Here is an 11,844-nt window from a genome sequence, read left to right as displayed (position 1 = left end):
CCAAAAGGGATCGGGCCCACAGGCAATACTTTGGAAGGACTGGCTTTATATTTCTTGGGGTGCCCTTCCCAGGCCTGGCCTGAGCACATGAGGGCCCCCAGGGACCCCCCCCCCCCAAAAGCCCCCATACCCTTCTGTCACAGGACTTCCTGCAAAAGGCAGGCCACGCCCAGGAGGCTCGGAAGATGGCGCCTCGGCCACTTTGGCTCCTCTTTGGCCCAAAATGGCGATTTTGGGGGGAGAAGAAAAGGGGGGGGGTGAGGACCCCCCCCCAATTGGAACCACAGGGCCAGGAAAAGGGGTCCCAGGTCACTCTCAACAGGAAGTGCAAGTGGCCATTGCCTCCCCCCCCCCCGGGTCCCATTTCTGGCCCTTTACAGATTATAGCCATGGGGGGCGGGGGTCAGGGTGTAAATGGAGGGGGGCATGCATGTTGCTGTAATACCGCCCCAATTAGCCAGGGAGAAAATGGGGGGGGGGGTCCTTGCATTGACTGCCCAGGGTGTGTCTCATTATTATTATTATATTTATTAATACCCTGCTTTATGTCAGCCCCCCCTCCCCACAAAAATGTCCTTGCCTTGACTCTCCCTGCCCTGCCGCCCCTCCCTTCCTGCATAATGGTTGTGTGTGTGTGTGGGGGGGGGGGTTGTTTCCCTATAGAGTTCAATGTTGGGGGGGCTCACATGTTGTTGGGGGGGGGGGGGTCAAGAGCCTTGTCCTGTATTCATATTCATAAGTGTGTATGGATGCCACTTTGAACATTGTGTGTGTGTGGGGGGGGCAGCCCCCCCCCCCTCAGCCCTCTTTCTCCATTCGGGGTCACCGATGTATCTCTCAATGGACGAGAGGAAGAGATGGAGGAGCATTCCTTGGCCGGACCCTCTCTGGCCACTCCCCCCCTCCAGTCTTTTGATGCAAGCCCCTCCCCTTTTCCCTGCCCTCAACCCCCCCCCCATCTGAGTTGACCTTTGACACACAGAGACCTGCATCCCCCTCCCCAAGGCCAAAGGTCGCCAGGATAGAATCATCAGCTCTTTGGAGGGAGGGAGGGAGGGAGGGGGGGCTTCGGAGTGCAGTTTTGGGGGAAAGGGGAGGGGGCAGTTGAAGGTCAGTTCAGGGTCAAGAGCCCCCCCCCCCCCCCATGGGCCTGGATGGAGCTGTGCTGCCGTGTCGTCGTCGACCGGGGTTCGCGCCAGCAGCACAACAATGGTTTGTCGGGGTCAGGAATCCGCAAGCCGTTTTGTGGTGCCCACGCGAGCGGCCGGAGCTCTCGCCCGCCTGGGAGTGACCGGCAGCCCCCACCTTGAAGACCAGGCCCCACCCAAGCACACAGCGCCCCCCTCTCTTGGTTTGTCCGTCCATCCACCCATCTGCATGGGGGGGGGGGGCACCTGGGGAGGACTGCCCGCTCCCCGAGAAGGCCGTCCCCGCTCCAGCAGCACTTCAATATTGGCAGCGTCCACCCCTCTGGCCGCCAGTATTGCCGGTGCTGCTCCAGGGGGGCTTGGCAGGCGCGGCCAATTGGCGGAGGGGGGGGGCATTTGGCGAAGGAGCAGCGTGTCAGTGTGTGTGCGTGTGTGACGGAGTGTGTGAAGATGGGTGAGCCTCAATGGGTGGGTGGGAGAGCGCATGAGCATGTACAGAGTGCAGAAGACCCTCAGAGGAGAAGGAGGACAATGTTTATTGCGGCCAAAGGCCATTAAAATACAAAAACCATTAAAATACAAGCAAGGGGGGGGGGGCGTCAAGGGGGAAGGGAGGCATGGCGCCCCTCCCACTACAAAGGGGGACCCCAGGCCCAAATCCCAGCCATGGGGAGGGGGGAAGACCCCTCCCCACTTGACATATATATGGCACCCCTCCTACTACAAAGGGGGACCCCAGACCCAAATCCTAGCCATAGGAAGAGGGGGAAAGACCCCTCCCCACTTGAAATGTATATGGCGCCCCTCCCACTTCAAAGGGGGACCCCAGGCCCAAATCCCGGCTATGGGAAGGGGGGGAAAGACCCCTCCCCACTTGACATATATATGGCGCTCCTCCCACTTCAAAGGGGGACCCCAGGGCTAAATCCCGGCCATGGGGAGGGGGGAGAGACCCCTCCCCAATTGACATGTATATGGCGCCCCTCCCACTTCAAAGGGGGACCCCAGACCCAAATTCTGGCCATGGGGAGGGGGGAAAGACCCCTCCCCACTTGACCTGTATACCCCTCCCAGAAGAGTGTGGGGGAGGGGGTCCTCCTTCAGCGGGGGAGGGGGTCCGCCTTCACCCTGCCGCCCCCTCCTCCACTGGGGGCCAAGAGGAAGGCGGAGTCCAGGGTCAGGCTGTCTGGAAGAAAGAGAGAGAGGGGGGGTCGTGGGGCGTCCCAGGGGTCCAAAGGGGGTCACGCCCCCTCCCCTCCCATGTGCCCCCCCTTGACCCCCCACACTGACCCTGGTCGAAGGTGAGCTTCTTGGCTGGAGGGGGGTCTCCCAGGCCCTCGATGTCCACCAGGTCGCTGTGGGCGTCCGAGTCGTTCAGGGCGCTCAGGGTCACGTCTGGGGGGAGAAAAAGGGGGTCATGTCTAGGGTGAAAAGGGGGGGGGGAGTCCTACTTATATATTATATTATTGTACTAGGCATGGGCCAACTTTGGCCCTCCCTCCGTCCCTCCGAGTGTTTTGGACTCCAACTCCCAGCATTCCCAACAGCCTCAGGCCCCTTCCTTTTCCCCCTCAGCCGCTTAAGCGGCTGAGGGGGAAAAGGAAGGGGCCTGAGGCTGTTGGGAATGCTGGGAGTTGGAGTCCAAAACACTCGGAGGGAGGGCCGAAGTTGGCCCAGGCCTGCATTGTTTTCCCTCTCTTCTCACCGCAGGCCTTGTGCTTCTTGGCGGGGGGCTCGGGGGTCGGCCCCGAGGAGGAGGAGGAGGTGGAGGGGGCCCCCTGGTGCTGCGGCTGTGGAGGGCCCTGCCCGGCCCCCGACTGCTTGCGGGGCCCCTTCTTGGGCGACTCCGCTGGGAGGCCGCTCTCCTCGTAGGCCTTGCGCTTGGCCGCCCCCTTCAGCTGCGCCCTGCAAACGGAATTGATTGACAGCAGGAGGGAGGGGGGAGGAAGGGGGGAAAGAAAAGGGGGAGACATTGGGGAGGGGTCAGCTCATGGGGGGGGGGGGTGAGTGTCAACATCCCAGCCTGGAAGGGATGTTGGGAAAGGGTTAGGGGACCTGGAAGCCCCGCCCCCAAGGCAGGCCCCGCCCACCGGGAAGAGCTCCGCCCTCCCAGGCAAATGAAGCCCCGCCCCTCATCATAGGCCCCGCCCCTTGGGAGCAACTCAACCACGGAAGCCCCGCCCCACTTGAGAGAAAGACCCGCCCCTCCGAGGCCGACAAAGCCCCGCCCCCTCACCATAAGCCCTGCCCACTGGGAAGAACTCAACCACGGAAGCCCCGCCCCAAAGAGGCGACATATACAAGATAGACCCCGCCCACTGAAGCCATGCCCCAAAGAGGCGAAGCTGGACCTGGCAGTCCCGCCCACTGGGAAGAGCTCTAACAAGGAAGCCCCGCCCCACTTCGAGAAAGCCCCGCCCCCAAGGCAAGCCCCGCCCCTCCGAGGCAGATGAAGCCCCGCCTAAGAGGAAGAACTCAACCACGAAAGCCACGCCCACAGAGGCAAGGAGGCCCCGCCCAGAAGAGAAGCCACTCCCCGCAGAGGCCTCGGAAACCCCGCCCACCGAGGGAAGAACTCAACCAAGTAAGCCCCGCCCCTAAGATTGACTGCCCACGGAAGCCCCGCCCCCAGAGGCACTCGAGAGAAGCCCCGCCCAGAAGAGAAGCCACTCTCCGCAGTGGCCTCGGAAGCCCCGCCCACCAAGGGAAGAACTCAGGAGAAGCCCCGCCCCATAGAAGAGCTCAGCCAGGGAAGCCCCGCCCCCAGGATTGACTCTGCCCACGGAAGCCACGCCCCCACAGAGGTACTCAGGAGAAGCCCCGCCCCATAGAAGAGCTGAGCCAAGGAGGCTCCGCCCTCCAGGGAAGAACTCAACTAAGGAAGCCCCGCCCCCAAGATAGACCCCGCCCACGGAAGCCACGCCCCACAGAGGCCAAGCTGGACCTGGCAGTCCCGCCCACCGGGAAGGGCTCTACCAAGGAAGCCCCGCCCCACTTCGAGAAAGGCCCGCCCCCAAGAGAAGCTCCGCCCCTCCGTGGCAGAACTCAAGCACGCAAGCCCCGCCCCCAAAGTTGATCCTGCCCACGGAAGCCCCGCCCCCAGAGGCACTCAGGAGAAGAGCTGATCCAGGGAAGCCCCGCCCCCCGAGGAGGTGTGTCCCCGCCCTCGCCGAGGCCCCGCCCTCCCTTACACGGTGCGTTCCTTGATGAGGGCGCTGATGCGGTGGAGGTCGTCGCCGAAGCGCTGGACGGAGGCCCGCAGGAGGGAGACCTCCGCCTCCGTCCACTTGGCCCTATTTGGGGGGGAGGGGTCAGGGGATGAGAAGGGGCGTGGCCAGGGGAAGCCCCGCCCCCACTCCCCGCCAGGCCCCGCCCCCTGCCCTGCTCACCCGGCGGGGGAGGAGTCTGCGACCGGGTGGAGCTGCATGGCCAGCTCGCCCAGCTTGGAGAAGGCGGCCCCCGCCGCGGAGAAGATCTCCCCCACCTGAGAGGGAGAGAGAGAGAGAGAGAATGAGGGAGAGGGACAAGCCACGCCCCCAGGAGGACTACGTCTCCCAGCAGCCCCCCTCCGCTGTACCTTGGTGGAGGCCGAGGTCATGGCGGCCCTTCGCCCGCGGGTGCCTCCACCGCTCTATGGCCGCGCTCCCGCTCCCGCCGCCATGGCAACAAGGCCCTCCTCCTCCCTCTCTTCCTTCCGGCGCGCGCCCGCCAACTTCCGCCTCGCTCGCTGGCTGGATGGCGCCCAGCTCGGCCCGCGGTGGGAGGGAGGGAGGAGTCACGTGACAGGCCGCCCGGCCAATGGGAGCAGGGCACAGCCGCCCCGCCGAGGAGCCCTTCCTGCCTCGACGCCGCAGCGCCTCCAGAGGGCGCGCTCCCTTCCTTCCTTGCTTCCTGCCTTCCTTCTCCCTGCTCTGGCCCCGCCTTCCCGACAGGCGCCTTGGACTACAACTCCCACAATCCCCCGCAGCCGAGCATTATAAATATCATACGTAGAATAATAATAAAAAAATATTATATTATGATGAGTTTGCAAGCATGAGCAAACTTCGGCCTCCAGGTGTTTATATATATAACTAAATATAAATAATACTGAAGTCCTAACCTAATTTATAATTATTTCCAATATAATGAAATTGTTAACAATGCCAATCATATTATTGTGATTAATTATATTTGATTGTATATGAAGTAATAATAATAATAATAATGCAACCATAGTATCCTAGAGTTGGAAGGGACCCCCAAAGGCCACCCAGTCCGAGCCCACGCCATGCAGGGAAAGCACCATCAAAGCATCCCTGAAAGATGGCCATCCAGACTGTTTAAAAGCCTCCAAGGAAAGAGCTTCCACTGCTCTCCTTATGGTCAGGGAGTCCTTCCTCGTGTTCATTGGAATCTCCTTTCCTGCCATTTCGGCTCATGGCTCCGCTGAGTCCTACTTTCAAGGGCGGCAGAAAACAACCCGGCTCCTTCTTCCTTCAGGCAGCCCCTCACATATTCATACATGGCCACCATGTCTCCTCTCCGCCTTCACTGCTGTGGCTAAACAGGCCCCGCTCTTTAAGACGCTCCTCAGAGGGATGAGTCATGGTCTCCAGACCTTTGAGTCCCCCTCTTCCTCTGGACACCTTCCGTCTTAGAGTCAATATCCCCCTGGACACAGGGGAAGAGGCCTGACCAAAGCGGAATAGAGAGGCACCGGGACCTCTTCCCACAGTCTGGACACTGAATCCCAGAATCCCACTGGCTTTTTGAGCGGCTGCATGACACTCCTGGCTCATACTCAGCTGGTTCCCCATGAAGACTCCCAGATCTTTCTCGCATGTGTCTCTGTGGTGGAGCCAGGCATCATATACATATACATGCAAACATATTTTTCAGATGTTTGGTTCCAGCTGATGAGCGTAGAAACCAGTGTTCTCACGGTGGAAGAACAGGCGGGTCAAGAACAGGACTCCATAGAGTGTATGTGCATGTTTGCATATACAGTAGAGTCTCAATTATCTGACATAAACGGGCCAGCAGAACATTGGATGAACAGAAATGTTGGATGATAAGGAGTCTCCTCCCGGACTGTGACCCGTGCAACTTGGCACCAGACACGGAGAATACTACCAAGAGGGCCTGGCAGTGGGATCAGAGTGTCGGATAAGATGGAAGGTCGGAGAAGCAAAGGTTGGATAAGCAAGACTCTATTCTATATGTAAAGGTGTATTTATACCTTTGTATGTACATATTGGGAGCCCCCGGTGGTGCAGTAGCTTAAAGAACTGAGCTGCTGAGCTTGTTGATCAAAAGGTCGCAGGTTCAATTCAGGGGAGCGGCGTGAGCTTCCGCTGTCAGCCCTAGCTTCTGCCAACCTAGCAGTTCGAAAACATGCAAATGTGAGTAGATCAATAGGTACCGCTCCGGCGGGAAGGTAACGGCGCTCCATGCAGTCATGCCTGTGGCCACATGACCTTGGAGGTGTCTATGGACAACGCTGGCTCTTCGGCTTAGAAATGGAGATGAGCACCAAGTCCCAGAGTCGGACACGACTGGACTTCATGTCAGGGGACTACCTTTACCTTACCTATGTACGTATATGTGCATGTGTATATATGTATATGTCTGGTCTTTCCCCCTTTTGGAAGAGGGTGATGATGGTGGCATCCTTGAAATCTGCTGGGATTTTCTCGGTCACCCACACTTTTTCTCTGAGCTGGTGGAGTTGTTGTGTCAGCTCAGGTCGTCCCTCTTTAAAGATTTCAGCTGGGATGCCATCAGGTCCGCTGGAGGTCAGCTGTGACCAGCAGTGCTGCAGAATTTGAAGAGGCACGAGTGGAGGGTGAAAGAGAAAAGTGCCAAGAGGAAGGTGCGTGAAGCCAACCCTGACCGAGACCGCCTTCCGTCTGGAAACCAATGCCCTCACTGTGGGAAAATATGCGGGTCAAGAAGAGGGCTCCACAGTAAATTACAGATCCACCAGAAAACTGATCCTGGAAGACTATCCTACTCGGCCAATGAGGGAATCGCCTAAGTAAGTAAGTAAGTGACCTAAGTAAGTAAATATGTATATGTCAAGCAGTGACAAACTTCGGCCCTTCGGGTGTTTTGGATTTCAACTCCCACAATTCCCAACAGCCTTCCATGCCTGGCCTGTGTCCTGCCTTGTCCCATCAGAGGCCTAAAGCCCCGTCTCCTGTGGCCCCTCCCGTTTGGTGCAACAGAAATACATTCCCCGAGAACGTGACGGTTGCCTGTCAGGCCCAGATCTCGGGGTGGCAGTTTGAGGAGGGAGGGGCTTGGTTGTCCAGGAAGTGGGGGTGTCCCATGGACTTGGGGGCCGTTTCCTGGGTCTCCCCTCCTCCCAACTAGGAAAAGCAGAGGCAGACAAGTGAGTCACGGCCTTGAGGAGGGTGAGCGGTCAGCAAATGGAGAAGTCCCCCCCCTCCCTTTCCAGGAAGCAGAAGGGAAAGCACGCACGAGGCCTGAAGGTCAAACCCCCTTTATTATTATTCTTATTATTATTATTGCACACGGAGGGAGCGGGGGGCGTCCATCGCCTTGGGGAGCGCCAAGCCCCCTCTTACTGGACAACTGACCAGACCAAGAGCCGGGGCAACAATCCGGCCCGCTCCCCAAATATAGGGCGCGTTGCCCTTCCTTCCCAGCCAGCCAGAACGGCAGAGTTTACACAGGAAACGTTGACAGTAAACATGGAGAAGGACCCAAAACACACAGCGTGCCGACGGGAGGGAGAGGCCGCGCATGGAAGAAGTGGCCGCGTGTGTCCGCCATTCTTGGCAACAGTATTTACACAACATCACAGTCCGGGTTCCGTCGGTTTCAGCCAGAAGAAGGAAACATGCCGCTCCCTGCGCCGTTTGGCCAAGGTGTCCTTCGGCCGGCAAAACTGACCAGAGGAAGGGGGAGGGGATGGGGTGGGTGGGTGGGGGTCTCAGAGAGGCGGCAGAAGGGCAAGGAATGTTTCTGGGGGTCCCGAATCTGCACCCAGCCGTCACTCAAACATTCGTTCAGTACAAACAGAAATAAATTACGTGTCCCCGGCCAGATCCTAGTTGTAGAGTCTGGGGGTGTCGTGGTCAGGGAGAAACACTAAGGAGAGCCCCTCCCCCAAAAATAAATGAATACATGGCCCGGGGGGGAGGGGCACAATAGAGGGGAGGGGGGACGGCGCACAGCTAGCGGACCATGTACTCCTTGCGCTTGTTGAGCCGGACCTGGCAGAAGGAGAAGCCCCCCAGGATGACGTAGAGGCCGGCCGCGATGAAGCAGTTGTAGCTGACCTGCTCGTACAGGGCGTAGATCTTGTTCGGACCGTCCCTGCCGAAAAAGGGGGGGAGGGGGGGAGAGAGGGGGGTCAGGACCCCATGCCACGCACCGGCCCCTCCTAACACAGTGAATAGGCTATGTTATATTAACAATAATATACTAATAATATATTTAATCTGTCATATTTATATTATATTTATAATGTTATATATTAATTCTATTATTATATTTATAATATTATTTATTTATTTACTTTATTTACTCTTCTCAACCCTAAGGCGACTATTGTGTATACAATAATTCAGTATACACAATAGGAAATCATTGGACATTTGAAAACAGTAGCATAGCAATTAATTAGACACCAATACATCAATATAACAAATCCATCACATCTCATCAATAAAATCGGAATCCAATTTCATTATCCATTATTCCGTGTTCCAATAGTCAATTATACTCAATTATACTGCTTGATTGAATGCCTGTTCGAACATCCAGGTCTTCACTTTCCTCCGAAATGCCAACAGGGAGGGGGCCGATCTGATGTCTGTAGGAAGAGCGTTCCACAGCCGAGGGGCCAACACTGAGAAGGCCCTGTCTCTCGTCCCCGCCAGGCGTGCTTGTGAAGCCGGTGGGACCGAGAGCAGGGCCTCCCCAGACGATCTTAATGTCCTAACTAATACACTATGTAACACAATTTTTTCTTCCTGGGTGATCAATGTCATTTCCTAATTGGTTCTCTCCTAAATACATGGGCCTGGGTGAGTGGGTGGGAGGGAGGGAGACCCTCCTGCTCCAGTCTTTGAGTGCACGCCTCCCCACCGAGTCTCAACCCATTCGTCGGCATAGTTTGCAGCACAATAAGCTGTGTTTCTGGAGTAGAACTACGACTTTCAAAGTCAAGACTGCATAACAAAAAAGGAAGTGACACTGCCACTCCGCAAACAGAACCTTTTTCATTTTTCTGTTGCAGTCCAGCCCCCCCCCCCCCCCCCCCCGCCATGGCCTCCCCCACGGCTTCCTCACCTCCCGTGCCCCCCCCCAGCCCCACGGATGTCAGCCACTCACTTGAAGTCCTCCTCCGTGGCTGGAACATCCTCAATGAGGACAGCCGAGTGGACGTTGAAGAAGATTCCCAGCAGGACCTGGAAAGAAGGAAGGGAGGGAGGGCAAGGCATTACAGCAGGCAGGGGACAACTTTGGCTGGGGCCGTAATTGGGGGTGCGGGGTGGGGGGCTTAAGAGTTCATCCCTGCCCTGAAACGTGTCACATTAAAAAAGAAACCTCGTTTACCCATAATTGATTAACCAGTTCAAATTATTGAGTACAGCAGGTTTCAGGGGGGAAGGTAAAGGTAAAGGTAGTCCCCTGACATTAAGTCCAGTCGTGTCTGACTCTGGTGCTCATCTCCATTTCTAAGCCGAAGAGCCAGCGTTGTCTGTAGACACCTCCAAGGTCATGTGGCCACTGGCATGACTGCATCGAGTGCCCTTACCTTCCCGCCGGAGCGATACCTATTGATCTACTCACATTTGCATGTTTTCGAACTGCTAGGTTGGCAGAAGCTGGGGCTGACAGCGGAAGCTCACGCCGCTCCCCGGAATTGAATCTGCGACCTTTTGATCAACAAGCTCAGCAGTTTAACCCACTGCCCCACTGGGGGCTCCTTCAGGGGGAGGGTTATAGCTCTTAAACCGCCCCCCCCCTCCGGTCTGGCTGTGGCCCTGAGTCTTTGACCCTTCCTCCAGGTGTTTTGGACTTCAACTCCCACAATTCCTGACAGCCTTCTGGGGCTCCATTCCACTCTAGGAGTCTATGATCCCCCCCTCTCTCTACCCACACACATATATATAATGATTTCTCTCTCTCTCTCTCTCCCAATCATATCTCTGGCTGGGTGGCCCTCTCTCAGGAGGACTTAGATTGTGTCTTCCTGCCTGCCCAAAGGGGGGGGGGGTGGCCTGGATGGCCTTGTGGGGGGGGGGGGGCTTCCACCTCTCGGGTTCTACGACCCCTCCACCAGGATATCTATGTGTCAGCCTCTCACCAACCCTCTCGATGCCTGGCTGGCCTTCCTTCCTGCAGGGGGGGCAGACAAGGGGGGCTTTGGGGTCCCCCTCCCCCCCTGGGCGCCCCAGGATGCCTTTCTCCCCACCCCCATCCGTGGCAGGGTGGCCATCTGCCGGGAGGGCTCGGGTGGCGCCTCCCCCCCCCCTTACCAGCATGATGACCCCCCAGACGCTGAGGACGATCCCGCAGGCGGCCATCTTCGGCCCGCAGCACAAGAGGGACACCATGGCCAGAAGAGAGGGAGATAGAGACAGAGAGAAGGATAGAGAGAGTGGCCCTTCCGCCCGGAAGTCAAGGGATTCGGAGCCACCGAGAGTCACGTGAGGCGTCAGGACAAGCAGGCGGGGCTTCCTCGGAGGGAAGACACGGGATAGGACAAAGGGCGGGGCTTACGGGGAAGCGGGGGCGCCGATTGGACAGGAACGGATGTGGACCGTACCATTCCAACAGGGGGAAAAGCGCACAAGAAACAAAGCCGGGAAAAGCCTGGAAACGCGCACAAGCGGGGGGGGGAGATCCCCTCCCCGTCAGGAAAGGAACCCTTTGGAGGGACAATAGCGCTGAAGGGAGACGCACGGGAGGAAGTGATGAAGAGCCCCCCTCCTCTTGAGGAAGTGGTTCGGTCCTAATAGAGCCAGGGCGCCTCCCACCTGCAGCCTCTGCCGCAAGGAGACCTGGGAAGTGTAGTCCGGGGAACAAGAGAGAGAGCTCTGCCCTCTCCCCAACACACGCCTTATATAGAGAATGTTTCATAATACATTATAATATATATATATAATATTATAACACATACCTCTTATATAGAATACTAGCTGTCCCCGCCACGCGTTGCTGTGGCCACCCTTCCCTCCCTCTTTCTCTCCTTTTTTCCTCTTCCTTCCCTCTTTCTCCTTCCCTTCTTCTTTCTTCCTTCTCTACCTGTTTCTTTTCTCACTCCCTTTGCTCTTTGGTTCCATCCCTCCTTTTCTCCTTCCTTCCTTCCCTCTTTCACTTTTTTAATTTCATTCTCTCCCTCCTTCTCTTTCCTTCTTTCTCTCCTTCACTCCTTCTTTCCCTCTTTCTCTCCCTCCTCTCCTTCCTTCTCTACCTTTCTTTCTTTCCCTCCTTCTCTACCCTTTTCTTTCCTTCCTTCTTTCTCTCTCCTTTCCTCCTTCTTTTTTCCTTCTCTTTCCTTCCTTCCCTTTCGTTTTTATTTCATTCTCTCCCTCCTTCTCTCCCCTTCTTTCTTTCTTTCCCTCCTTCTCTACCCTTTTCTTTCCTTCCTTCTCTTTCTCTCCTTCCCTCCCCTTCTTTTTTTCCTTCTCTCCTTCCTTCTTTCCCTTCTTCTCTCCATCCTTCCTTCTCTACC

The 11,844-nt window shown here is 57.0% G+C and overlaps 2 protein-coding genes across 5 annotated transcripts; both read right to left on the bottom strand.

Moving 5' to 3' along the window:
- Nucleotides 1-1,666: 1,666 nt before the first annotated feature.
- On the bottom strand, nt 1,667-4,835 carry C6H17orf49 (chromosome 6 C17orf49 homolog). Of its 4 annotated transcripts, none has more exons than XM_060779766.2 (6): nt 4,726-4,835; nt 4,538-4,632; nt 4,340-4,441; nt 2,854-3,053; nt 2,439-2,543; nt 2,126-2,334 (listed from the first exon to the last, which is right to left on the bottom strand). In XM_060779766.2, exons 1-6 carry the CDS (start codon nt 4,744-4,746, stop codon nt 2,249-2,251), a joined length of 609 nt encoding a protein of 202 aa, XP_060635749.2. In that variant the 5' UTR covers nt 4,747-4,835; the 3' UTR covers nt 2,126-2,248. The 4 variants fall into 4 exon arrangements, with proteins under 4 accessions (XP_067325717.1, XP_060635749.2, XP_060635750.2 ...); XM_060779767.2 differs by having other exon boundaries at nt 2,126-2,330; XM_067469616.1 differs by lacking the exon at nt 2,854-3,053 and having other exon boundaries at nt 1,667-2,334.
- Nucleotides 4,836-7,619: 2,784 nt separating this feature from the next.
- Nucleotides 7,620-10,846, bottom strand: RNASEK (ribonuclease K). Its single transcript, XM_067469615.1, has 3 exons — nt 10,646-10,846; nt 9,495-9,571; nt 7,620-8,474 (listed from the first exon to the last, which is right to left on the bottom strand). The coding sequence occupies exons 1-3, from the start codon at nt 10,721-10,723 to the stop codon at nt 8,333-8,335; spliced, it is 297 nt and encodes a 98-aa protein (XP_067325716.1). The 5' UTR covers nt 10,724-10,846; the 3' UTR covers nt 7,620-8,332.
- Nucleotides 10,847-11,844: the final 998 nt, after the last annotated feature.

The sequence above is a fragment of the Anolis sagrei genome, chromosome 6, assembly GCF_037176765.1.
Source record: "Anolis sagrei isolate rAnoSag1 chromosome 6, rAnoSag1.mat, whole genome shotgun sequence".
NCBI classification, from domain to species: domain Eukaryota; kingdom Metazoa; phylum Chordata; class Lepidosauria; order Squamata; family Dactyloidae; genus Anolis; species Anolis sagrei.
The sequence above is the reverse complement of the archived record's forward strand: the minus strand, read 5'-3'. Positions and strand labels throughout refer to the sequence as shown.

Coding starts and splice junctions, on each gene's coding strand:
- C6H17orf49 (XM_060779766.2), bottom strand. CDS start 4,746: ATGACCTCGGCCTCCACCAAG. Junction 4,633..4,725: donor TGACCTCGGCCTCCACCAAG/GTACAGCGGAGG, acceptor TCTCCCTCTCAG/GTGGGGGAGATCTTCTCCGC. Junction 3,054..4,339: donor CTCATCAAGGAACGCACCGT/GTAAGGGAGGGC, acceptor TTCCGTTTGCAG/GGCGCAGCTGAAGGGGGCGG.
- RNASEK (XM_067469615.1), bottom strand. CDS start 10,723: ATGGTGTCCCTCTTGTGCTGCGGGCCGAAGATGGCCGCCTGCGGGATC. Junction 9,572..10,645: donor TCTGGGGGGTCATCATGCTG/GTAAGGGGGGGG, acceptor CCTTCTTTCCAG/GTCCTGCTGGGAATCTTCTT. Junction 8,475..9,494: donor GCCACGGAGGAGGACTTCAA/GTGAGTGGCTGA, acceptor CTTTTTCGGCAG/GGACGGTCCGAACAAGATCT.